We start from the raw sequence: 27,475 nt of genomic DNA, 5'->3' as shown, positions 1-27,475 counted from the left end.
AATAAATAAAGTCTTTATTATTTACACAGAAACTTAAATTTGACCCTAGATACGTTGTAAAAGGTTATTAGAGTTTGTTGGAACTTTTATCCAGTAAACTATTAACTTAGAAGCATTACTGTACCTGCATGGCTGTGTTTAAATATAGCAGAATGCAAAGCTTTTAAATTCAACTTCTTCCCAAAGGCAACAAAAATACTGTGTGTATTGTTCTAATAGCATCTGTTTCAGCTTATTGCTAATACTTTACGCACGATTGCTTAAAAACTGTGTTGAAAGTTAGATACATTATACGAGGAACATTCAAGTCAAACTGGGACTTTTGATTATGCAGAATAACAGAACACAGTTACAAGTGTAAATACTGTCTTTATTTCTCTATATAATATCCAGCTATACTATTACACTAATTTTAGCGCTTTACTAGTGCTTGGATACCATCAAGGTAGAATGATTTCCCTTTTTTTTTTCTCCGGAGCCATGATCAGACTGCCTGCTTCTTAAACGCTGTCCTTTCAGGACTGCCCAGACATGTGGAAATAGCTAGAAGAAAGGTCTAAACCATACAGGTGATGTGGTAATGACTCTCAATTGAGTTCCTGTAATGCACAAGTAGTGTTGGTAAATTATTGTGTGTAGCGTTCCCACAGACAGATGCATCAATTCCTTAAGTTGGCTCCAAATTTTCCATCGATTTTCAGGAATTTCTATCATGGAATCCACTCAATGAATGTTCACAGGAACGACTGAAGTGGACTATAAGCATGGACGTCTTTCATAGACGTACGGCCTCCTTTAAAACCATTCAAAAGTTTAACTGTGGTTAGGAGTCACATCACCATACTGTGCTTAAAATCAATCAGAAAAACAAACAGGAAACCAATGTGAACATGAGTGGAATATACAGTCACCTAAAACCAAAATCGATCCTGGAACCCTGGGCTATCCACCGCACTTCCCTCCTTATGTGTTTTTTTTTTTTTTTATAATTTTTTTAAAATAATATTTTTATATGTTTAACCCTAATTCTTTCATTCGGATCTATGAATAAAGTATTTATTCAAAATGTGTTAGCTTTTCCATTGTCACTAATTCATGCCCTTTTACAATTTCCTTAGCTTAGGTAAGCTAGACCTTTTCATTTCATACGCTGTCTCTTTTTTAGGTGAAAGAATCACACCTTGTTGAATGTTATGTAGCGTACTTGAGGTGCAAGTTTGCAGAGGGCCATTGCTAACATTCATGGCCAAACATAGGACAAGAAGACTTTTATGCACCTTTTCATGATTTCTCTGACCTAATTAGACACGGACAGAGCTTAAGCCTTTGGAAGATGAGGGCACAGCATGCTCCACTAAGCTCTTCTAGCAAACAAGAGGGTTGGGAATGTGGAAAATGGGTTTAAAGTTACTCAAATCACATTTGTCATGGCTGGTTCCATCTGTCGCATAGAGCTATGGCCAGGTATAAGTTTAAAGCAACATGTTGCTGGGATTGTGTGTAGTTGTTTCTCCCTGCTGAAGGAACCCCTGCTTTGTACAACTGCATGTACGGTATTAATTCTCCTAAAGTTTTAACCGCTCAGTTCTCATTACCTCAAGGGCTTTCATGCATGACATTTTTTTTTCATGCTAACTTCACTCCTGCATGTTCACGAATACTTTAGTGGAATTTTGAACACATTTTTACTGTTCACGCTCAATGATACTGCTCTTTGGACTTTGGATTGCACTGCCCCTGTGCCTGTGCTCTCTATCAACGATTTTATTTAAATACAATAAAAGGCTATATTGTGTAACTTGTATTGGAGAAAAATGTTGTACTGTAGTTCCTTCCCTTGATATTTTCACAGAGCTTTGCTTATTGTTCATAAAATACAATCACTGATAATATGATGCAGTATCGGACATTGTTATCAGAGCATTTTTTGTTATGAGTATAAATGCATATAATATTCAAATAAGTATAACAAAATTGATTTTATGAAATAATCAACCGTACAAAAACAATAGTCTATTAATAATTCTACTTTTGTGAAACTACTTTTTTGAGACTGGGTCTCAATATTATCATTTTATATATAAATAAAATATGTCATGTCTAGCCATGTAACCAAGAACTGACATTTTCAAACAGTTTATCTTTATGCAAGCAATATTCACCCCAGAGAGAACAGTGTTGTGCCTCTTCTGACCTTTAAAGCAAATACTCTGATAATATACAGAGGGCCTTTGTCTAAAGTAGCATAAAGCTTTGCCTCATGAAGCCTTGAGGCAAAAACATTGAACAAATGCTCCAGAAAAAAATAACTATGTTCAGTAGAGATGATATGAAGGACTTTTTTTTTCATGGCAGCTATGGGCTTTGCTTTTTACCTGCTGCGAGTCTTGTATTAAAAAAAAAATGTCATGATTTTGCCATGGAAGATAAATGAGAAAGGCTCATGGGAGGTATTAAAGAAAGGTTGTAAAAAAAAGTTACAGTATATTGATGTGAACTTACTACTTGTGGTAAATAGGATTCTGTTAGCATTGTGAAAAAAATAATTCCTCGCTTTTTCTATTTCTATTTTAGTATTGTCCTGGGCTTAAACATGTCAACTAGATATTCCCTAATGTGACCTCCTATAAAAAGAAACCCAATCCAATTTTGTTGCTCAGCTCTTCACTTGTCTGGGCATGGCTCAGCACTTACTCATTTACATAGACACTGAAACAGCCTGTTTAGAGGAGGAGTTTAAGGTATAAAAATGCTTTGTCTGGGAGTTATTTCAGCTGGAAGCTTAACTGACACCTTAGGGACTTCTGAGAGCTTGATCAATTAACATAGCATTATCATTTTCCAATTATATTATGCAATCCCAAATCACATGAGGATGTTGACACTGGTGGGAACAGTAACTTGAAAAACTTTACAGCAAAATAAGAGGTATTATTTTCAGACTTTTATTTAATTTGAAAAAAAAAAAAAAATCTGACACGTAACGTTCTTGGCAACAAAAATGTTTAATTTTAAAACTGCTATATAATCATATTTTAAAAGTATGTTTTAAGCAAAACATGATTTTTTAAGCAAAAGCCGACACATGCTGACAGGTTAGTTACATTGTTTCTTTCTGTCATGTGATCTGTGAAGTGAAGATCACATGACAGCTGCTGTGAGTGGTTTAAATGTGTTCAAAGCATTTTTCGGAGAATATCTAAGCCAAGAAAATGACGCAGACACTCTTGTAGTAATAAATGACATATATGTTGCTTAACATCCGCAATAAACGGATGAATAAATTGTTTAAATATACATACTGTATATGAGCAATTTACACTTGACTGTGTATAAGGCTGTTGGTTAAATCATGAATTCCTGTACTATGATAGTGACCTGTCGTCATGTACTGAAGCAAAACTAAAACTGGTAGAAGGGGAAGCTAATGATGTTGTAAACTGAAGATTTAGAGATTCTGTATTATTTATGTTTCTTATGATCTTCAACGATCTTTGTAATTAAAAATATTTTACAGTACAGTATGTGCAACATTTTCCTTAATCTAATTTGCTGCTACTACATTCACTTAGGATCACTACTCACTCACCGTCATTCCCACTTAATTCTGTATTAGGCCTGTAGCCTACAGTATCTCAGGAGACTTAGGGCATGAGGCAGGGTACACCCTGGACAGGGTGCCAATCCATCGCAGGGCACACAGATATACACACACTCACACACACATTCACACACTGTGGGCAATTTAAGAACACCAATTAACCTAACCTACATGTCTTTGGACTGTGGGAGAAAACCTGAGTACCCGGAGGAAACCCACCAAGCACGGGGAGAACATACAAACTCCATGCACACAAAGACGGGAATCGAGTCTGACCGGGAATCGAACTCGAGGTGCAAGTTGACAGTGCTAACCACTACACCACCTAGGATCACTACAAAATCAAAAATCAAAAAGTATGCTGTATTTAGTTTTATTTAAAACTCAGCCAACGTATTACTGATACTAAATTGCATACTTGACTAACCACAAACACAACAGCAGGTTGATTTATTTATTGTGACAAAGCTGTGGGAGGTGGATTTACAGTATAGCTTTTTAGTCAGATTATGCAAAATGCACACTGATATAACCCAAACAATTTTGGCAAGATATTTTTACATTTGTGTTTTTTTGAACACCATTCTGACTCAAAGAATACAGTGGATGTGCAAAATACTCTTGCTGCATTTGGAAAATTACTTTTAGATTTGCAAAATCCAAAAATTAAAGTTTTTGAGCTATCACATTTAGCTGTCAAACTGTTCAACTATAGTATTACATTAACATAAGTACAATATGTGTGATACAATAGTGTAGCGGTATTATAGTTGTTGCAGGATGCCAATGTCCTTGGCTGCATGCATTGTTCAGGACTTTGAAAATACATGATGAAATCATTGTGGATGAAACCATTTGTTAATGTTACTCAGCAGAATCATGTGAAAAAGGATGTACCCATGTGGATTAAGTAAATTCAATGAGATATTCAATTTTCAGTGTGCTAGAGCGTAGGTGTAAATTTTACCTTAAGGTTCCATAAACAGTAGGCTAATACTTGGTGCATTTATTTATTTTTTTTACATTCATTTTGTCAAACGTGACTGTGATATGTTTTCTAACTAGGCTCCGAGAGATTTTTTACATTCTTCTAATGTAACCAGCTGCAGGGTACTAGCACAGAGCTAACCCTGCCTGTTACACGGTTATGTATGATGTCCACAGAAAAAAAAAATGAGTAATGATTATATGCACAGATTTTTTCATAGCAAAATCTCAGGTTTGCCTACCAATTCTAGCCCTTGGCTAAGTACAGGTGTGCCGCTCTGCACGCCATCTTACACATTCCAGCAGGTGAAAGCTTGAAGGCACGATGTGAAATCCACTTCAAAGCACCATGCTGGACGTGCCCGCCATCTCTACTAGTGTCACCATCCAGTGCCAGCCAACAGCCAACATCCCATGTTAGCATGCCAAGCCCACATCGAGTGAACTGTAGGGCCAGACGTTCTGTGTCATTACTTGGATGTGGTTTTTAGATTTACATTTCTGTCCAATAATTTTAGGACATTTCTAAATATTCTTGACGAAAACTTAGCTGATTAGTCAGGCAGGCAGAGTCAGCATGTACTTTACAAAGTTGTTTTTATCCATTTTTCCTCATTGATATTCTGGGCCTTTTATGTTTATTTATTTTAGCAATTTTTTCTCTATTCACTCACTCATTCTCTATATCATTTATCCTTTACAGGGTCAGGGGACTTGGGGCATGCAGCATGGTTTACACTGGATGTGGTGCCAGTCTGTTATAGGGCACACACGCTCACACAGTCATTCACAATCTATGGGCAATTTTAGCCTACCCTTGTTTTTTTGGACTGTAGGAGGATTTTCATATTTATTTAGTAAATAAACCAATATCAAGCCATACTGTATATAAAGATGTCAGCTTGAAGAGAAGAGAGAAATCGCAACATGCATTACTATTTCATGCCATTGTTTCAGTGCATCTTGGCTATGTTAAGTTATATTCACAAATAAATTTCTAGCACACAATAAAAAAACAACTAAAAAAAAACAACAACTAAATGCTTAATAATAGTTGGTGCTGGGTTTAAGTACTAATTTATACTTTAAATCTGTAGTTTGCGTGTATAATCTGTAGGTTTATAATTCATGGTAATATCCATTTTCTTAAATTAAATTAAAATTCTAATGATTACCATGATAATTACAACTCAATCACAACATGGCTTATTCATTTGGCAATATATTAGCGATATACTATATTCTCATTAGATGGTTATTTTAGTATGATTTCATTTCTGGGCATTCCTTATTGAGTTTTTTTGGTTGGAAATTCATATTACTTGGCGCAGTGTGTAGCTGGGTCCTGAGTCTGAGCTTGGTTTAATTCCAGTTCCCTCAAATTTCCCCCCAAAAAAACATGCCAGTCGGTACATTTGCAGCTTGCATCTAAGTGTGAATGTGTCCGACATCCCATCCAAGGTGTGCATTCTTGTCTTTCACTCAGTGTTCCCAGGATATTCACTGGATTCACCACAACTCTTAGTATTAAGGAGTTAATAAAGTTGAATGAACTAATTGAACTAATGAATATGCATGACTTATTGCTTTCTAGAGTCTGCTTACATGCAAATGTGTGAGTCCTGTGAGTCCTACAGCCATTCAGAGCTTTAAATAGCTTCTGCTGTAAAGTTTCCTCCTGAGATTTTTCCATATGGCTTTTCAGTTCATAGACAACACTTCTAAAAGTAGTTTCTCAAATAAAACAGGCTTAAATCATCTAGTGAGTGGAATATGTTCATGCTGGACACTTTCATGTAAATAGAGCACATAAATAAAGAACATAAATAAAGCGTGGACAGCTGGATGATGGTTTAGTGTAAGTGTGTGAAGAAATGCCAGTCTATAGGGGAAAGATGCATTGTCTCCTGCTCCATCACCATGACTGATGACTTGAGTGCTTCCTACTGTTGGTGTGGCAGCATCTGATGTGTGAAGTGGAGTTTGAAAAAGCATGAAGGCACATTTTACATGACGTTTTTAGGAGGTCCATGGAACACTAAACTATTACCCCTTTATAATACAAGTACTGTATACAGTATGTTGTTGGACTTTCGGCTGCTCCCATTGAGGGGTCGCCACAGCAGACTGTTTGCACACAACTTGGCACAGGTTTTACTCCCATTTTATTTGGGCTTGGGACCGGCATGGCGTCCACTAGTCGGGGTTTGGGCATTGAGTAAAAACTTAACTGGACCTTCTGCAGTGTATGAAAACCTTCTGCAATAGTGAAATTTTAGCACAAGTTTTCAAACCTATGGGCTTTCTCCAACTTGAATATGTTTAACCAAAAATATAAAGCAATGTACTGTAAGGTCTACTTAACTTTAATTTCATTTTTATCCCAATTACACTTGAAGGCAATCCACATCTACGTCTAACTTTATAACCAATTTTACTTATGGAAAAACACCATTAATGCCAATTATATATACTGTATAGTGGGAAATTAAATTTTATGTATAATGGGAAATATCAGCACCATTCACATTACTCGCTGTCTTAGCATCTGATGTAAAAGTCAATTAAACAGGAGTTTTATTCTTATCTCTTCCCTCCAATAATCTTCACAATAACATAGGTGGGAAAACTCTTAACACCCTTTCATTATATCTGTTTTTGATTAGTTTATTTGAGTATTTTAAAACCTTGTCCTTTGTCCAGAGTGTATTAGTGTTTTGATGATGATGTGATGGTGTTTTAAAAGCCAGAATCTGATTACAAACTAAACTGATTAGGCTTATGTTAATTTTCATAGCTCAGGGATTTCAGAATGTTTAGGTAGACCGACTGATATTGTTAAAATGTTTTTTTTTTTTTATACAGCATGGTTATTGTAGGCAGACAGACAGGAACTGTTAGAACTAAACAAAAACATTTCTATATTTTTTTGGTAAACTATACTGTATATATGCTTTATAAATACACATGTCAAAGTACAATGAGTGTTCAAGTCAAAACAGGACAGAATAACCGGACACAGTTATGAGTAAAAACTCCCTTTATTTCTCTATATAATTCCCTCTTACATTAATGCACTTATCCCAGCATTTCACTACTGTTGGAATACCATCAAGGTAAAATGTTTTCCCATTATGTCGAAGTCATAATCGCACTGCCTGCTTCATGTCTGAAATGCTGGCCGCCCAGGAAATCCTTTGATGGCCCAAACATGTGGCTTGGAGCAAGGTCAAGACTGTAGGAGGGAGTTTTTGTAATGTGCAAAAGCAAGTGGTGTTCTGTGCAGGCGCATCTCTTCCTCAAGTTTTCCATTGATTTTCGAGAATCAGCTGTTCCACTCACTAATTGTTCGCAAATTTCACAAGTCATGGTTTGTCTTGAATGCTCCTTATATTATATTAGCAGAGATTTTTTTTTAAATTTAGATAAAATTTCCCAGCACTACAGTAACTCTAACATTGTAATTGATGATGTTTTGATGATCACAACTGTCACAGTCGACAGTTCCCTAGCACTCCAATGGTAAGTTAGAATTACTTTAATAAACCAACTTTGAAATAACATTGAACAAACGGCCCAAACACAACATAAAACCTCAAAACATCGTCTGACCACTTCCATTGTCCCTTAGGTTTATCACAGGGGACTAGAATTCTGACTGGGGATTGGGAAGGACACAACATCTTTCCGCACACAGCATGTGTATCCATGCCATGCATCTCTTAGTGTTGTAATATTATCTCTCTGTTTCCTTTCCTTTGGGAAATATGACAATTAGATGCATCTTAGCTCTCAAATTACTGTATTGTAATAGAATGTTTGCAAAGCATCCAAACTGCATCACTTCCACTTCCACAGAACAGATCTCAGACACTAAGCTTTCTTTTTTGAGCCCTTTTGGCTGCTTTCCAAGTTAATATTTTGGTAAATTGCTGTTGTCCAATATTGTTTTCACCACTTATTGTTATGTAAGTATGCATATTTATGAATATCAACAGTTCCCTAGCACTCCAGCGGTAAGCACACAATGTTTGACCAGAGCTTATGTCACGCTCAAGCATTAGCTCGGTTTGGGATTAACATAGTTTCTTTTTAAATTATTAGTGTCATTTGTTCAGCACGTTCAAAAACAAGTCTAATACAGTACCAATGTTGTCCCGAAGTCTGTACCCTTGCCAAATTAATATGCCTATTAAGTTAATATTACCACAATTTTTTTGTCACTTACTCACTCATCTAGAATATGAACTATTCAATAATCAAGATGTTGCACAATTTATATGTAAACTAGGCTATAATACATTTGTCTTACTAGTCGTGTTAACTCAATTAACTTTGTTCAAAAGGTCAGATTTTCCAACAATCTTATTCCTTATCTATTAGATCATTAGGTTGTAAACAAATTTGTTCAGTTCAATTGCAAACTTATATTAAACCAAAAAGGGGGCATACCAAATAGTAAGAAACTTGGCAGTTAATGTTAATCTTAAAACAAAACAAAAAAATTTCCTTTCATTGCTGATACTAAAATTTGTAATGAAAACTTTTTGTGTTAAAAAAAAGAAAAAAAAAAAAAAGAATGCCAAACAGAAGTCATGGTTTATCTGCCTTGGGTCTTTTTTTGTGCACAGCTCTTCATCCTGTGAGTTACAAATGATGGAATTAGAAGGAAATAAGAGTCTGTATTTAATTGTGTGTAGTCTGATGAGTAAGATTGTCCCCGGGGAATTTATGTTACGCAGTAAGAACTTGGGCGGATTTACCATCTGGTCAAACCAGGAAAACATCTGGTTGTGCTACTTTTGCAAGCATAGTACATGCACAAATTGTAAAGCAGGAAAAATAACTTTATTCTGATTAGCTTACCATAATATTTGAGATAACTTTAAACATTAAATCTTTTCTAATAAAGCCTGCAAATCGCCCAGTGGCTTGGCTGTAAGTACAACTAAATGCAAAGTTTATTAAGTTCTGTTCATATCACTTCTGGGTACCAAAGTAAACTTTTTTGTTTTACATTATCTTATTTCTATTGTCCTATTTTCAGACAAAATGACAAGAAATTATTTTTTATGCTGGCAGAAAAATAAGCAGCTCTAATATTAGCATAGATACTATACAATAAGGTAAACAATAGGATTGTGTTTGATTGGCAAGTGAGCAGTGCGTCCTGTCAGCAGTCTGAACAATGCATGTTAAGCAAAAGGAGTTTTGCTGGTGATGAAATGCCTTGTAAAATGACAGAATCACTTGACTAATGATGAAAAGTAACATTTAACCCAACGCCTTATACAAGTGGCATTCTAGTCAAATTGGGACTTGTGATGAAATTTTTTGTGAATGAAGGCATAAAAACCGAAGACTTTACAGAAGACTTTAATCCTAGTTCAGTGATGAGATTCTTGGCCACAGTAAAACATCTGAATATTGCAAACGCTTTAAAAAAGGCTTCACACCCATGAACAGAGATCCCAGCCGAGGTGTCGGAGCCAACTGCAGTCGTTCTCGGGAACTTTCAATGTTTGAAACGCCTGATCCTTAAAAATCGTTCGATAACTTGTCACCAACATGTGCAAGTTACCCATCTGTTTGTGGAAACTGTACACACAATGTACAGTTGACCTCGCTGCAAGCCATTTCCACATGTTTAGCCCAATAAAGAAGTTCTGAGAAGCAAGCAATTTATACATTTTATACAATTTATACATGATTGGAAGCAGGCAGTCCAATCGTGGCTCCAGTCTACTGAGAAAACTTTCAACCTTGATTGTATCCAAGCTCTAGTAAAATTGCATTAATGTGGCAGGGAATTATAGAGAGAAATTCTGTCAAATAAGTGTCAGTCTTGGGTTATGTCTTGTTCCAAAGTTCTTTAAGTATTGTTTATTAAAGTGAAATTTAATAAAACTCTGCGAAAGTGTCTGCATTGGGCGTTTCATGTAAAATATGAAAGATTAAAAAACAAATGAAGCTAGCATGCTATTAAGCAACGTAAGCACTAAAGCGTAATCCATGATACTTTTTGTAGTAGACTCTGCACTATTGAAAAATATAATTATTAGACTTTTTGCTTAGTAATTAAAAAATATAATCATGGTTATTTATTAATTATTTTACATGCTACAGTTTAAGTTGTTTATTGGCATAATTTATCAGTTGGAATCAAAGTAAAATATAGTTTTTACAGTGTATTAAAATCTTAATTTAAAAAAAAGGAGATCAATTGTTCAGCCCTACATTAATTGTGATAAGATAGCTGCAGGCTTTTGCACAGTAGAAGTAGACATTTATCCAGGGGTCAACAAAAAGATGATCATGATCTATGCTATGATCGGACCGTGCTAAGCAAAAGAAATTAATGTAATTGAACCTTAATAAATTTTAATGAAATAGCTCCTGCTGCATTTTATTACAGTCAACACGGATTAAAACTACCTCAGATGCAATTATGATTTTTTTTTTCAGTTTGATAAGATGATTCTTGACAGGACCTAATTCCAAATTCACTACCTTGTCATAATATGCGCAGCGTGAGCCAAAACCTAGTCAAAAATGAAAAGAAAAAAAAAACAAAAACCTTACATTCATTTTCCTAGGCTGCTTTTCAGGGTCTAGCCTCTTCTCATGGATAGCAAACAAGAAAGATGTGCTTGCTCTATTTGAATTGATGAATCACCTATTTTTGCCACATGTAGCCTATGTTTTACTGTAAAAGAAGTGTATGTTTTTTTTTTTTTTTTAACCACTAATGTCTGGGTATGTTTTTTGCTGACAGTTTCTATTCTGGTTTCTTAAGCCAGGCTCCATCAGTCTCTAGAGGCTCTAGAGATGAATTCTAGCCTATTAGAGCAGATCATTACTCTTTACGGTAGCAGAAATGCAACCCCACCACCACACATGGAGAGGGATCAAGTGGGGAGGGCGTTGGAGATGTAGCGAAAAACCTGACAGGCTGTTAGTCACGCTCGGCTCAGCTATTAATCAACATCAGCCTGAGTTAGGAATTTAAAAAAGATCTTATCTTTGTAATATCCAAGACAGCCCTTTAACGTCCAGCTTATGTTCATCATTAAAAAAGAGTGGTAATTAAAATGATGAATTCTATCAGATTTTTACTTGATTTATTTATTTATTTATTTATAACTTTATATGGAATTCTAACAGGATATTTACATGTTATCATTTGATGTGTTTTATATCAGCATATGTATGTAGTAAATAAACACAACTAAAATAATCTAGTTTATTTGATTATACAGTAGTAAAAGCTCTACTGCGTTTTAATGATTAAACACAGCACCTTTTGCGATTTTTAATTGATTTAAACCACATCCATGGTGCTTTTTGACAGCCACTCAAAATGGATTATTTTTTTATTTTTTGTTTATTTATTTATTTATTTTTTTGCAGAGGCTATTTCTGCAATTTGGCAATATATATATATATATATATATATATTTTTTTTTAATTCTATTATTTTTTTCCCCTGATTTTCCTCCCCAATTTAGTCGTGGCCAATTCCTCATGACGCCAGCCGACCTTCGAACTTACACAGTATACACACTCGGAGGAAAGTGCTAGCCGCTCCTTCCGCGTGCGCGAGCTCACAGATGCCCCTGATTGACTGTAGAGCCGTGATTAATGTGGGAGCATAAAGTACCTCTTATCCCTCCCCTCTGAGAGAGCTTGGCCAATCAGATCTCTCTAGGCCTCCGGCTGTGAGAGATAACAGCATCACCTGGGGATCAAACTAGCGATCTCCGGATGATAAGGCGAGCACTTTACAACTGCGCCACTTGGAGGCCCTGCAATTTGGCAAACTAGACAGGATGCCATGTAAGCAAGCCTTTATGCTTTAGAGGTTAATGAAGATAATTAGAACATATTTTAAACAAGTTATGAATATGCAGAGCACAAGCAATGGCCAAGGTGGAAACATGAATATAAATTAGTCTATCTGTAGTAACTGCCTGCTTAGTGTCATGGTGGTTTAAATTAACCACAAGAGGAAAAATTGTTTTGTAAATACAGTGCTTTAAAAATATTTTCATCATTTATTAAATTATTTCAAATTTGTCACACTTAAATGATTCAAATCATAAAACAAATTTTTATATCACACAAAAATAAACCGGGTAGTTTTTTTAATTACGAATTTCATTAAGGGAAAAAGGCTGTCTAAACCTGTCTGGCCCCACTGTATGTGAAAAAGTAATTGTCCCCCCTGGTGGCAACAACTGCAATTAAGTGTTTGCAATATTTGGCAATGTGTCATTCACATCGCAACATTTTGCGTCATTTCATTTAAAAAATGTGTGGAGAAATTTTGGCCCACTCTTTTTTTCAGAATTGTTTTAATTCAGCCAAATTCAAGGGTTTTTGAGCATGAACTGTTTGAGCCCTGTTTAAGGTCACGACACAGCATCACAATCGGGCATATCTAGTTAAAGGCAATTATAAACTTGAGTGATGTGGCATGCTGAAAGAGCTGGCATTCTGTTTTCAGTGGCAGGGTTCTGGTTTTGGCCACATCCAGATCTGAATATACAGTAGAATTTACAGGTTAGTGATGTTGTGTCACAACCCGACCATCTACTGTGGCACTATTGTATTAAGTCAATTCAATACAGTGGAACCTTGGATTACGAGCATAATTCGTTTCAGAAGTGGGCTCATATTCCAAAACACTGGTAAACTTGCAAATCAAATTTTCCCATTAAAAATTATGGAAACTCAAATTATTCGGTCCACAGCCCAAAAAAATTATTGCATAAAAATAATTGATACAAAAAATTAAGTAAAAATAAAACAAATTAACCTGCACTTTACCTTACCTACACTTGCAAACCGCATTACTCGCAATCCGAGGTTCCACTGTAAAAGCTAATGAATTAATTAACCCTTCCTCACAGTGGAGGTTAAACCTATCCAGAGTACACTAGCCACAACGTATGGTAACACGATGGAAGAAGGTGACCCAGGAAAAGATGACTGCCCACTAAAGGGCACTGGACACATATTTTAACCTGAAGCAATTTAGATTTAGAGACAATTTAGAGACCCATTTACCATACTACCATACATATTATTTGAGAGATGCGAAAGAGCTGCAGAGCACAATACTTATTATGCACCAAATCATCACCTTATAATTTTAACTATAATTCCTTGTTTCTTTACCCTTTTTTTTTTAAACTTTATAATACAACATAAAAAAACAGTGCGTAGGACGATGTCTTTGTAACAGTAATTGTATTTGTTGATTTATTCCTCCTCCTCAATGAAAAAGTGAAAACAATTGTATTCCGGGACATCAACAAGGCCTATACAGACTGTTTATATACTATTGAATTATTAAGCATACACCAGTTCTTCTTCTTCCCACATAATGAAAGAGAGAATAAAAGGCTGTCAGTGATGGTTTTGACATGCAGAGGCTGTTTTTCTCTTTTGAGGCTGTTTTTTTTTTTTCATCTGCTTGAAGCAGTAAATGCTATTCTTATTTGGCTCAACGTTGACCTTTTTCTGCTAACCGATCATTCTGATGGAGGCAGGGGAGCAGCACTATCTCTACTTTGCCTCCCCCGGTTCCTTGTTCCTAAACAGTTTTCAGTACAATCTAGCTGGGAGCAAGAAGATTAGTAACAGCTCAAAGTGTTCACCCCACTTTCTTCTTTGTAGAATTACCTGTTTCTGTAGGACGTAGTAATGCTCATGTCTCATGTTTTTGAGAGCTAAACGCAGGAGTGAGAGTAGTTTTAAATTCATGCCGGTACTATGTAGACAAAAGGTAAGGAGAATAAACAATGGTGGTGGTGGACAGTCTCAACTTTTAAGTTTCTTTTTACATTCCACATACTTTGCTCTAGAATAGCCTCAGCTAACTAACTGTTTTGTGGTAGATTCCAAATGGAAAGCTAGTGAGCTATTTAGGGTTTAAAATCCCTTGTTCCACATACATTTACATTTAGGCATTTGGCAGACGCTCTTATCCAGAGCGACCTACATTTTTATCTCATTACACATCTGAGCAGTTGAGCATACCAATACCTTTTGTAAGGGCCATATTAATGCTTAATGCTTAACTAATAAACTGAAATAAGATAAACATAACAACAAATCACAAGAATGAAAAATGGCCCTTACAAAAGGTAATATGGCCCTTACAAAAGGTGACATCATCCCACAGTTATGCAGTTCCATGTCTATCACGCACGTTAGTTGTTAGTTGTTGTTAAGACACGGAAGGATACAGAAAGGTGTGGAGCACACAAGCTTTTGACCGTGAGACAGTAAGCTAAAAGGAATACAGAAAAATAAGTTGTTGTAACTGTAATCTATCGAAGCTACAGAACACAGCAAGCGACTTGTCGTGACTACAGTGGATTTATGCAAGAAACAACCGTAGTTTTTGATGTTGAAAATAAACAAGAGACAAAGAAATCAACGAAACGTCTGAAGTCGTCAGTGACACTGTGTAACAAAAGACACGCGTCAGAACTTGTGAATAACATGCATGTACACCTTTATTCAGGGTTTAAAGATAAAATTGGGATTCAGCCTTATGTTAGAAGATACTTAGCCTCGTAGCTTGTGTTAACCATAAACAAAGTGGCAAGGTGAGTCATAAACCTATCAGTGTTTTGGCAGAAGCTCACACTCACGTTAAAAACCATGATTTGAAGCAATGCAGAATGACTTAGAAGCAATTACTAAGGAGACATACTGTAATGTTGTTTAAGATGACTGTCAGGGGGTGCGCCTGTGACTGAAATTAATATCGCTCCTCGCTCACTAGATAGGCGGCCTCCCCTATCTGCAGGTGATAGGAGCGGGGCCGCGGAATTAGTCACAGCTTGTGAGCCGTCCCCGCTAATGATCCCGAGCTGCTCCCTACGCTAAAACACAGTGGGGGGTGTAGCTCGGGGTCTGTTGGGAGACTGGACTTTACTACGCAATGTGAGTGTGATGTGCGCACACAGAACACAGCAGAGCGGCAAGCAACGGGAAATAACGAAACGCACCCCAGGGACTTCAAAGAGGCGAGTACGCCTTTGATCGCCACGATAAGGGCAGCCGCGAGCTTACTGCCGGAGCTCCCGCGGCTCTTTTGGCTCTCACAATAGGGCCAGATTATGGTGACCCAAGAGCTGCTGTCCACGCGGGCCCATGCTGCCACCGCTCACCAGCCTGTGCCTGCATCTCAGCAGGGCACTGCCCACCATACTGCACGTGCACATTCTTTCCTTCCCTTTCTTTCCATCCTTCCATTTTTAACCCTTTCTTTCCCCATTTATCCTAAATAAATTTTAGATAAATTTTTTAGGATAAAACTTTTTCACGCAAGACCTCGCCTAGTGTCCGTGCTTTATAGTGCCGCTCGTGCATCATAGGGTCAAACCAATTACACTGGTGGAGTATGAGGGCACAGGGGCACGGACCTTGAGTCCCGAACGAGGCTAGGGTCTTACTTGGTAGTGCCAGTGGCGACCTTGAGTTTGGAAATAAGGGTGGGGCAGTGTCACGGCGTGCACCTGTGATAGGCATGCGCCCAAATCAGTATTGCTATAGACGGCTTCCTCTATCTGCAGGTGTGCGAAGGAGCGGGGCCGCGGAATTGGACACGGCTGGTGAGCCATCTGCGCTAATGATCCCGGGCTTCTTCCCGCGCTATAAAACACAGAGACTGGACTTTAAGAAGCGGTGTGAGTCCCAGGGACTTCAAAAAGGCGAGTAGGCCTTTGATCGCCGCGATGAGGACAGCCGTGAGCTCACTGCTGGTGCTCCCGCACCTCTTCAGCTCTCACAATGTAGCCGCATTCTTCCCTTCCTTTTCTTTTCATCCTTCCGTTCTTGAACCCTTTCCTTCCCCATTTTTCCCAATTACCCTTTTTTCTTGTAAGACCTTGCGTCGTGTCCATGCTTTATGGTGCCACCCATGCAACATAGGGTCGAACCCGTTACAATGCATCTGCAGCCTATGGTGTAACGTGGGAATACACCTTTACACATACACGTGATGCTTACACACATGTTCATGCACTCAACATCATATAGGGGCAGTATTACATAGGCAGGCCATCTGCTGGTATTGTTGGAGGGGCCCTTAAAATGCAAAACCTGGAGGAAACGTACATGGACACTGAAAGAACTGTACTATATGAAACTCCACAGTAACAGTAAACCAACCTCAGAATGTTAATTGAAAACCCTGAAACTACTGTGTCACTATACCAATTTATACCAGGCTAAGAAGAATTACACACTGCCTTACACTGTAAATTACACCTAGTTGTTTATTTACAATAGGTCAGTGTTGTTTAGCTGAGATTATTTTTACCCTGTACACGAATCAGCAATAACATCATTACCACCACCACCACCACGTGAATTAAACAACATTGATTAGCAAACTGGTGACAAAATCATGGGCCGCCAAGGCTCACCCTTGCCCTTAGTGGGGACCAAAAGATAGCCCATTGGGTGTAATCTCACAGAACATCTAATGCAGTACAAATTGGCAAAAAAGTCAATGCTGGCCATAATAGAAAGGCACCAGAACACCCAGTGCACTACAGCCTGAAGTGACGTGACTACTAGTGCCTGAAGCCCAGCAGGCAATGAGTCCATTGTTAAGGTGACAGTGTCATTCCTTTATAATTGGACTAGCAGGAGTGAGGGTACAGGAAATAACTCACTTTGTTATCTAAGGAATAATTTTGCTGGAAAGACCTTACAGTGACAAGAACAGAACTCAGACAGCAATCAAAAACAGAAACTGTACTGAGGTCTAGTGCATCCTGCACCTGTTTAAAGTGAATCCTGGTTGATTCTGTAAAAGAAAGGCACCCTAGAGTGTCCAGGTGGGATTGATTGGACTAATTCTCCCATTCAGGCTTTACTGATTCTTACAACATGGTGGTATGTGGGGCATTGGGCACCACACAGCCTGTTTTATCTCCATTCTCTTTCTCCACTGTCTATCTTTAATAGAGGGCATAGATTTATTATTCCAAGCAGTCTAACCTACATGGTGCTATGGCTTACTGCTGAAAACCGCTCAAAGAAATGTCATGAAAATAATAATAGTAAAAAATGAAACAAAAAAAATTATGAAAAAACACAACCATGAAACAACACGCATCCCTTGACTTTGTTTAGCCTTTGTTTAGCTTCATGGATAAAATGTGTGTATTTTTTTGTTACCACCTTGACTTGATTTGTTTTAACCTTAGTTTATTCATTTAACTTACAGTGGATAATTTGGTTTTAAATTCATGCATAGACAACAGTTTTCAGTATAATCCACTTACCAAGCCCTGTGTAGTAACTGATATCTAAAAGCTTATTCAAACATCAAGTTATGCATCTTTAAATACAATATAGGAATACCCACTGGGTGTAATATCTCTGTAGTGTGCATAGAATCCAATTTATATTAAGGTATTTTTTTAATTATTTTTATTCATCATTTATTAGAGTTGGGGGAAAAGATCGATTCAGCACAATTCTCCTGTGTGGCAATACATGACTACAAAATTTATAAAAAAAAAAACATTTTAATAAGATAAATATTAACTGCTAAAATAAAAATGTAAATAAAATATTTTTTACTTACATATGTTTGCATTTTAGGTGGTAAAAAATTTTGGGAGTAATTTTGAGTCAGGATATTTACAAAATCGTGATACTTACAGAATCACGATACAAATCAATTCAGCACCAAGGTATCTCAGTAATATTGTGTGGTCCTTGGTTATTCTCCATCTATTTATATTATATATTTGGACTGGTACACACACTCACATACTGACTGTCAATGTAATCTATTTAGTTTCCTATATACATTTATTACAAACACCTTATCATTCTAATAAAAAAAGTTCATAGTGACATACAGTAGATACAAACTTGGCCAAAACTAAGCATGAGTTATCCTCTGTGTGAAACGGATTAAAGGATGCGTTCCAGATTAATCAATTGGCATTTGGATTTGTTCTGATAAATCTACCAGTGTGCCGCTATTTGCTTTGCAAGGCACCCAAAGACTGTGACTTCTCATGCAGAAATAAGGATTTTAGACGGTGAGTAAATTAGGACGCCCCAAATGAAACCATTGGAAGTGCCATCTATGATTCAGGAGCTTGCAGTCATAATGAGCCTGGGGCTCTGTGGACGTCTGGCCTGAGTATCTCAAAGCTGCGATAGCGAAACACAGATGTGCAAGCTTTGTACATTTACATTTACTGTAGGTATTTGACAGACCTTATCCAGAGCCACTTACATTTTTACCTCATTATACATATCTGAGCAGTTGAGGGTTTAGGGCCTTGCTCAGGGGCCCAACAGGGACAGCTTGGTGGTCATGGGATTTGAACCTGGGACCCACCGATCCATAGTCCAATGCCTTAACCACTGAGCCACCTCATAACATGTCAGGTTATGCTGTATTATGGTGCGCAGTGGCACTGTGGCAATGAAGATGTTTGGCTGTTACAGAGTACGCCATCAGTCAATATATTTACATGAAAAGTTAATTCGTATGTTACAGTTATAGCATGACTCAGGCATTTAATTGGACTAGTGTCATTGTCCCATTGTATAAGCATGAAGAATTGACTTATCGATCAAAGCATGTCCGGCTCGAATACGATAAGTGGCGGTATGGCCCTTTCAACTTCGTAGTATTGTCACAGGAGTTATCCACAGGCCGACGAGACCACCATGTTGTTAGTGGCTTCGTCCCTGTTACACATTTTGTTTCACTTCCGGGTCAAAGCCTAGGGCGGAAACTGTGAAGCATCGGCAGAGGGCCTAGGCCAATTTCTCTGTCTGATTAAGTAAAATATGCAAATGGTAGCTCGACTTCCAACCGCATTATCTGGGTGTGACTTTAATATTAGTTTATAAATCATATTTAGTAATAATATTTAGTATTAATATTTACATGTAATTTTAAATGTCTATTTTTAGTCAAACTAACCAAATTAGGCTACATTAATATAAAAATATGCTCAGGATTCAGCTGTGGAGGACAGCAAGCAGTTAATCAGTATTTGTTGCGATTCAAAAGAAGGAAGAAAGACACCTCGCTTTAGCTGCTTTAGCAGCTACATTATTGCTAACACTGCAATAAACTCCCTGCTGCGCCCGTGATGACTCATGTCATGAAGTGCCCCACATAAGCATAAAGGCAAAAATACACGGATCTGACCGTTCTTATTCAACTCACATGACCGTGTATCGAATATGTATCTGATCTAGAACTACATACAAAAATGACTCAGATCTGTGTCGCATTAGGGTAAAATATCGGAAATGGTATCATTCAAGGCTGGTAACTTGAACGTAGCCTTAGTCAGACACATCATCATGTAAAAATACTGACTATGACTCATTCGCTACTCTCCTTCTACATTCCTTTGCTTCTTCTTTTTCTTCTTCTTCTTCTTTAATCCAAATTAAATCATTTAAATTTGTGTACCATTTATGATAAATATTGCATTTGGAAAACAATTACAAATTAATGGATTCACTCTAGTTCAGCTCACTGTGAAAATAGAGCCTCTTCAAACGTCAGTTGATTTGCTCAACGCTGCTGTGAGGGTAAATTGCTGAATTCCTGCGAGACCTGTACAGCTACAACAACAACTGACTCAGCACTCCATAAAGAAATCTAACTGCTCTGAACAATCCCAGTGAGAAAAACATGGAGGCATGACAGAACAACTAAAACCAAACTAACCCAAAGACACCATATTTGCTCACATCAGATTGATTTATAAAATCATACTGGATGATTATACTCTCTCCCGACACTTCAGTTGAATCCAATAACTAACAAAATGGTATGGCAAGCCGAAAGTACACACACTGTTGGGGAATAATAATGACACCACTTTTGTGTTGCTTTATTCACTCCAATAATTCTGTACTGTTACTGGTATTATGTGGAATGTGTAAAGCAGGTCAGTGTTTTTGCCATTATCAAATAATTAATTTAAAAGTTCAACCAAAAATCTAGACTTTTTAGCTTTGTTTACTAAAGTAGTTTTGTAATTAATGGCTGAATAACATTTTTCTAAAGCGCACAGTAAAAAAAAAAAACCTGTTAAATTTTAATTCTTTTTAAGGATGAGGATTTACATTTATATAGTTTGCCATTTAGAAGAACAGCTTTATCTAGATGTAGAAAATGGTCCACATAACTCATCATTAGCACTATGAGGAACAGAACTGTGCTCCAATTAGAGCATTTAGCCTACAGTAGATTTAGGTAATGTGCATGTAGTTCTGGGCAGCTAGTGATTAATAGAGCATGCCTTAACTTTTCCATTTAGGAGTAAATGACTTTAACCTGCTGAAAAATGTGTACACATGAAAGTATAAAAATGTAGATGTAACATTTGAGAAAATGGCGTGGTTGTATTTAGGTACTGTAATAAGCTTTATTTTGTCCAATCCATGAATCTCAGTTTGTACAGGCAGCAAGTCAGACAAAACAAAATGCAGGGTAGATCACAATCGTAATGCAAACCGACCAGCAGAAGAACCCAAACAAACACGGGACATTTATTCTTTAGTACAGATAGCAGCAGCAGGACACATGGATGACAAAAATGGAACAGATTAAAGTAAAACTAATGAACCATAGTGAGAGAAAAAACTGGAAGCTGCAAACAGAAACATTTATTGGAAATCTCCAGACTGAAACAAATTAAATATGCTTTCTGTATATATGTGAAATGCTTAGTAATGTTGACGCTTATTTTCTAGTGCTGTGAGAGGAAAAAATGGTTGCGTTGGTATTATACAGGACCATTGTTAGCAGATGTTACAAAGGAGTAGGAAATTAATTTCTCAATCATCATTTTCTAGTCACATTTTTCCCTCAGCAATGCCATACTAATAAGAAATCTAACATAGATGTAGCGGAGACAGTCCCAGAATGCAATACAGCTGTACGACGTAGTTACAGCAGAGATTTATTTTGGCTAGTTAAAGAACTACAAGATGACGTACATAATATCGTTACCAACACAAATAGCAGGCAAAGTATAAATGCAAGACAGTATGTCGCTGGGATATAGAACCATTTCTGTTGTAACAGGTATGGTTATTTTGGTAAACGGATTTTGGGATCAAGGATTATCAAGGGATTTTCAAGAAGAAAAATGTTGTCTTTGTTTCCTAATGCTCGGTTTTTGGGATGTAAGAATGTTGCTAAAACCTGGCAACCCTGATTGCTAACGATATAAGCTCACACACTGCGGCAGTGGAAATAAAAAACTCACTAGTAGGCTAGTAGGTGATATCATAGGTCAAGTGTCTTAGACTCTTGTGGTGATTTTGTTCAAGACTATATTTTTAACATTGTGCTACCCCATCAAAATCTATGAAAGTGGGCTGCTGCTGCTCTCAATAAAATATTCTTTTTAAAAATGTGGCCATGTGGATGTGGAAGTTATATTCAAGTATCAGACTATTAGACTTTAATCTCTAAACACATATTAAGCAACAACAATACACTGTATTTAAAATGTTTGTGCATACCAGACCATAACATCAAATGAGGGTTTCCTTGAAACTTTGGAAACAAAATTGGAAAAACACTATTGTTTAGAATGTCTTTGTCTGCTGTTGCACTAAAATTTGCTTTCACTTTAACCAATTGGGGTACGGTGGCATAGTGGTTAGCAGTGTTGCCTCGCACAACAAGAGCTCGATCCCCACCTTGGGACTGTGCACACGGAGTTCTGGTTTGCCAACGCTGGTGTAAAAAAAATTTTGAGTGGACTTTACGGCTCATGTGGCAGAATTGCTCAAGTGCTTGCAAACATAGTTCAAAGTCAACAGTAAGTTCCAGGCATTCCATGGGTTCTGATATAGAGCATAACAGCACTGCGATGTTTAACTATACTCAGCAAAAAAAGAAACGTCCCTTTTTCAGGACTGTATTTCAACAATAATGTTGTTAAAATCCAAATAACTTTACAGATCTTCATTGTAAAGGGTTTAAACAATGTTTTCCATGCATGTTCAATTAACCATAATCAATTAATTAACATGCACCTGTGGAATGGTCGTTAAGAACTTAACAGCTTACAGAAAGTAGGCATTTAAGGTCACAGTTCTAAAAACGCACGACTGTGAAAAACACCCAAAGAAAGATGCCCAGGGTCCCTGCTCATCTGCGTGAACGTGCATTAGGCATGCTGCAGGGAGGCATGAGGACTGCTGATGTGGCTAGGGGAATAAATTGCCATGTCCGCACTGTGAGACACCTAAGATGGCGCTACAGGGAGACAGGAAGGCCAGCTGATCATCCTCGCAGTGGAAGACCACGTGTAACAACACCTGCACAGGATCGGTACATCCGAATATTACACCTGCGTGACAGGTACAGGATGGCCACAACAACTGCCCGAGTCACACCAGGAACACACAATCCCTCCATCAGTGCTCAGACTGTCTGCAATAGGCAGTCCATGAGGAGGAGATGCACTGCAGTACTTCAAGCAGCTGGTGGCCACACCAGGTACTGACTGGTACTTTTGAGTTTGAGCCTCCCTTCATTCAGGGACACATTGTGAAACATTTTTAGTTTACAGTATGTCTTATGGTGTTGACTCTTTTAGTGTTCATACAAATATTTACACATTAAGTTTACTGAAAGTAAAAACAGTTGAAAGTCAGAGGACGTTTCTTTTTTTGCTAAGTATATATGTTTTATTATGTTTCACAGGTATCCTAATAATTGCTAACTTGTAATAATTTTGGTAAAAGTTACTTTCACCTCTGTTAATTACACTCGCAGAGTAAACGCTAGTTCCACCAGTTGTAGAAGGATATGTGTTGGTGGAGCAAATAACTGATAAAAAAAAAAAAAAAACTTTTTATAAGTTTTTGAGAATAACTGGTGTTTATATAACTGTTATATAAAAGCAGTATCACGGTAGAGGTCGTGCAATTGTACTGAATATCAGCCTCATGGCCGCATCACAGCCGTGCTAATATTCAGTACAACAGTGGATATTGCTGAAGTTAGTGCTTCTCTACATTGCTCCTGGAGGACCAATGCCTTGCATATTGAAGTGTTTTTCCTGGATTAACACAGCCACTACAATTAAGAAAATGCTGTTAATTAGTTGATTAGTCAAATCAGGTGTGCTGGGAGCTGAGAAAGCACTAAAATGTGCAGGAAAGTGGTCCTCCAGGACTGGAGTTGAGAACCACTGGCTTAAGTGAAAAGCCTTCTCAGACGACTGGGAATTATTAGAACAGCAAAGTTGGAGGAGCTTCGTATTGATATCCATAAGTTGATGAAGCGAATTGAGAAAAATATATATTGCCCATGTATTCACCCCCTTTGCTACAGTATGAAGCCCCTCAAATGTTCTAGTTCAACCAATTACCTTCAGAAGTTACATAATTAGTGAAATAAAGTCCACCTGTGTGCAATCTAAGTGTCACATGATCTGTCAGTATAAACACACCCTTTCTGAAAGGCCCCAGAGGCCTCAACACCACTAAGCAAGCAAGCGGCATCACATCATGAAGACCAAGGAACTCTCCAAAAAGTCAGGGACAAAGTTGTAGAGAAGTACAAGTCAGGGTTAGGTTATAAAAGAATATCCAAATGTTTGATGAGCTAAGGATACCAAATATTGAAGAAAGAAGAAAATAAAGGTTTTGTCTTTACATTGGTTTGAACTTGCTCTTTAAATGATATCTTTACGTTTCATACATTGGAGGATCCGAAACCGTTCTCAGAAAATTTTTCGGTCTGTATGTCTGTCCAGAATTTAAAAAAACTTATGTACAATGGTATTTGCCTAAAGTTAAACCTCCACCATAAATTAAATTAAAATGTTTAGTCGAAGTGAAGTTATGAGCAGTTATGTGCCAGACTAGAAACCGCAAGTTTCGATGGTGTACTGCGCATGTGTCAAACGGTGGGCGCATCTTTTGCAATATCTGCCTGAAGATTAACCTGCACCATAAGTGGAATAAAATGTGAACAAAAGTAATGTTATGAAAAGTTATGTGCCCTCTTTAATAATCTACTTTAAAAAGCTTTTAATAAGATACTTGCTTTATGTCAACAAATACCTGCGCCAACAGATATTAATTAGAAAATCTAAACTGAATATTTTTACTGGGATTTGTTCCTGTAAAATCCTTTTTTTTTCTCTTTGCCTGGTATGATTTTCTTGTTAGCAATGTTGGCACTCCTGATGGACCATCCCACCAATGTTATGTGGAGTATCATAAGCAAAGTATTTTTCGTATTTTCACAATTTAATGCTGGAGTGGTATAAGTGTATTTTGACGCACTGGATTTTTTTAAAGACAAAATGTAATCTTTATCCGATCTAGTTTTTCGATTTCCTATATGTGATTCATTCTCTGATTACTTAAAGAAGTACAACTTACCACAGACAAGGTGTGAGATTCTTTACCAAATGCCTTTCCTGTAAATGACGAGTAAGCAAAAGTAAGCAAAGTTAGTACCCATAAGTTGTCCAAACCTCTTTTTTTCCTAACCACTGTAATACTGTGAAACAAGCACATATAAAAATCACCTTCAGTTTTAGCTCCCAGGATAAATTAGTTAATTGATGCTCAGCAGAGTTTGTAACCTTACACAGTCTTAGTGACATCAGTTGTGGAGTTCTTCTTAAAGGATGTCATTACAGTTTTATAGAACAGGTTCTGCTATTTTCAATCTTAGATGATAATAGTTCTTATTCGTTGTTGTTGTTTTTTTTTCATCTTTTTGCATGTTTTAGCCATTTTCATGCATCTTTAGCCATTTTCCTTCAATTACTGTACCTCAAATTGCATTACCTTAAAAAACTAACAGTTTTATGTTCAGTTAAAGAATACTTGATATTAAGGTATACGCTGTTGACTCAAGTAGAGCTATAAGCTTTTGTTATTGGATTTTGGCTTTAGCACAAGGACTTACTTACTGTATTTACACTTTTAGTCTTAAGAAGACTGAAAACGTGTATTCAATGTTTACAAAGTTTTATACAGTGAAAAATGCCACAGAAAGGATTAAAAATAGTCAAGATAAAATAAGCGAACAGAAATGGGAGATAATACTTCTATGATGTGCAAGACATTTATAGTGAGACAAATGCAGCACTTATTTATTTCACTTAATTATTAGCATGCTAGGTATTAATGCTATGAATTAACTTCTGATCATCTTTGTTTTTTACAGGGCATCTTCCCAGCTAGCTATGTGTATCTGCGGAAGGCTGTTGTCACCAACAGAGGGTAAGGGTCTTTTTGTTGAGTATCATCAGTGTATAGGATATTAATTACAGTTATAATGAGAATTGTTAGTCCTTCGGCTGCTCTCGTCGTGGGGTCACCACAGTGAACCATCTGATCCGCACACAACTTGGCACAGGTTTTTATGCCGGATGCCCTTTCTGATGCAACCTTCCCATCCCTCCAGCGGCTAGGGTTTGGGCACTGGCTTTAAATCGAATGTGCACCTTCCACATGGTAGGCGAGAAACTTACAGTACCACTGCGCCACCAATGCCCTAACTAAAGTGTCATGAGAATATATACCTAAAATAAAGAATAAATAAGATTACTCGTTTACATATTCTTTCCTCCTTGTATCTTCTTTCTTCTTTATACATTTTTGGAAGACATTTATTCCCATGTGGATTTATGTGCAAAAATTAATGCTTTACTAGGCTATAATTCTATATATAGAATCATAAAAAGTAATGCACAGAACAAACAGAGTTAGGGAATAGTCCACCAAACAAAACTATACAGCCCACAGATCACATGGAGAAACTCATACTGATAAAACATAGTGAACACAAGATAGCTTTAGTCTCTAACACAAATCTTAAATGCCCTGACTTTCAATTCATCTAAACATGCATTGTTGTGCTGAATATTATCTAACACATAAATAAGATCAGCCAGGTAAGATTTTAAAGCACACATATACCAGATTTTTAAATAAACATATCACCAAATTAAAATGTAAAATGCGCCCTAATCTCCTTGCCTAGTGCTTATTGCTCAATTTCTAATAAAATAGACAACACTGCCTAGAAATACACTTCCTTTTATTTATTTTTATACATGGAATAGCAAGAAAGCCTGAGCATATTAATAAATCACTTTAATATTTTTTTTTCCTGAGGATAGTTTTTCTTTTTTTCAATTCTTTCTGTAGACATGTGAAATACTGGATATAAACATTTAAGCATGTTTAAACCAAACAATGAAATACTTTCAATACATTTTCTCCTGCTTCATACATTTTTGTAAAATCGAAAGCTCCAATTTCGATCATTTTATCAGTTGCTGTATTATTACAGTCATAAGCAAAATCCCAATGGAGCAAAGTCTTCCAAATTAGTGAATTAGAACTTGGTGCGTGTATTTAGTTTAATTTTGTGCATCTGTGTCTGAATTTGTGTCTCAAGTATAATATGCACTAGGGTTATATAGTGAGTCTGAGTATTGGCTCTGTGGAGTATTGAGTCTGAGGCTGCATATTGAGTTTGACTACTTGATCTGAGATCTGCGATCATTCATTTTCAGTAAGCACTATTCCCTAATGTGGGTTACACTGGATCTAAAGTCTATCCCAAGAGCAGTGTGAGGCTGGATGAGATTTGTTACAGGGCACAGTGCACACACCGTTAAGACGCATATGCTACACTTAGAGGCTGGGCCTACAAAGTACTGCACAGTGCAACAAGCATTATCCCAAGGTCAAATCCAACTGATATAACTATATTGATTAATATGATATTGGCTCTCAAAAGATGTCTAAAAGTTTCAATGCATTAGTAGTACTTTACAGTATGTAATGCACTTGGTAAAATGAAGTGTGCAT

The 27,475-nt window shown here is 37.0% G+C and overlaps 1 protein-coding gene across 1 annotated transcript in view; it reads left to right on the top strand.

Annotated features, from left to right (window-relative positions):
- The window catches only part of dock3 (dedicator of cytokinesis 3), a 271,714-nt gene that overhangs the window by 80,918 nt on the left and 163,321 nt on the right, over nucleotides 1-27,475 (top strand). The window contains exon 4 of the mRNA XM_053483930.1: nucleotides 25,821-25,876. Coding sequence (XP_053339905.1) covers nucleotides 25,821-25,876 — 56 coding nt within the window. The remainder of the gene's footprint in view (nucleotides 1-25,820; nucleotides 25,877-27,475) is intronic.

Source organism: Clarias gariepinus, chromosome 23 (assembly GCF_024256425.1).
Source record: "Clarias gariepinus isolate MV-2021 ecotype Netherlands chromosome 23, CGAR_prim_01v2, whole genome shotgun sequence".
Classification (NCBI taxonomy): domain Eukaryota; kingdom Metazoa; phylum Chordata; class Actinopteri; order Siluriformes; family Clariidae; genus Clarias; species Clarias gariepinus.
Note: the sequence above shows the minus strand (reverse complement) of the source record. Positions and strands in the feature narration are given on the sequence as shown.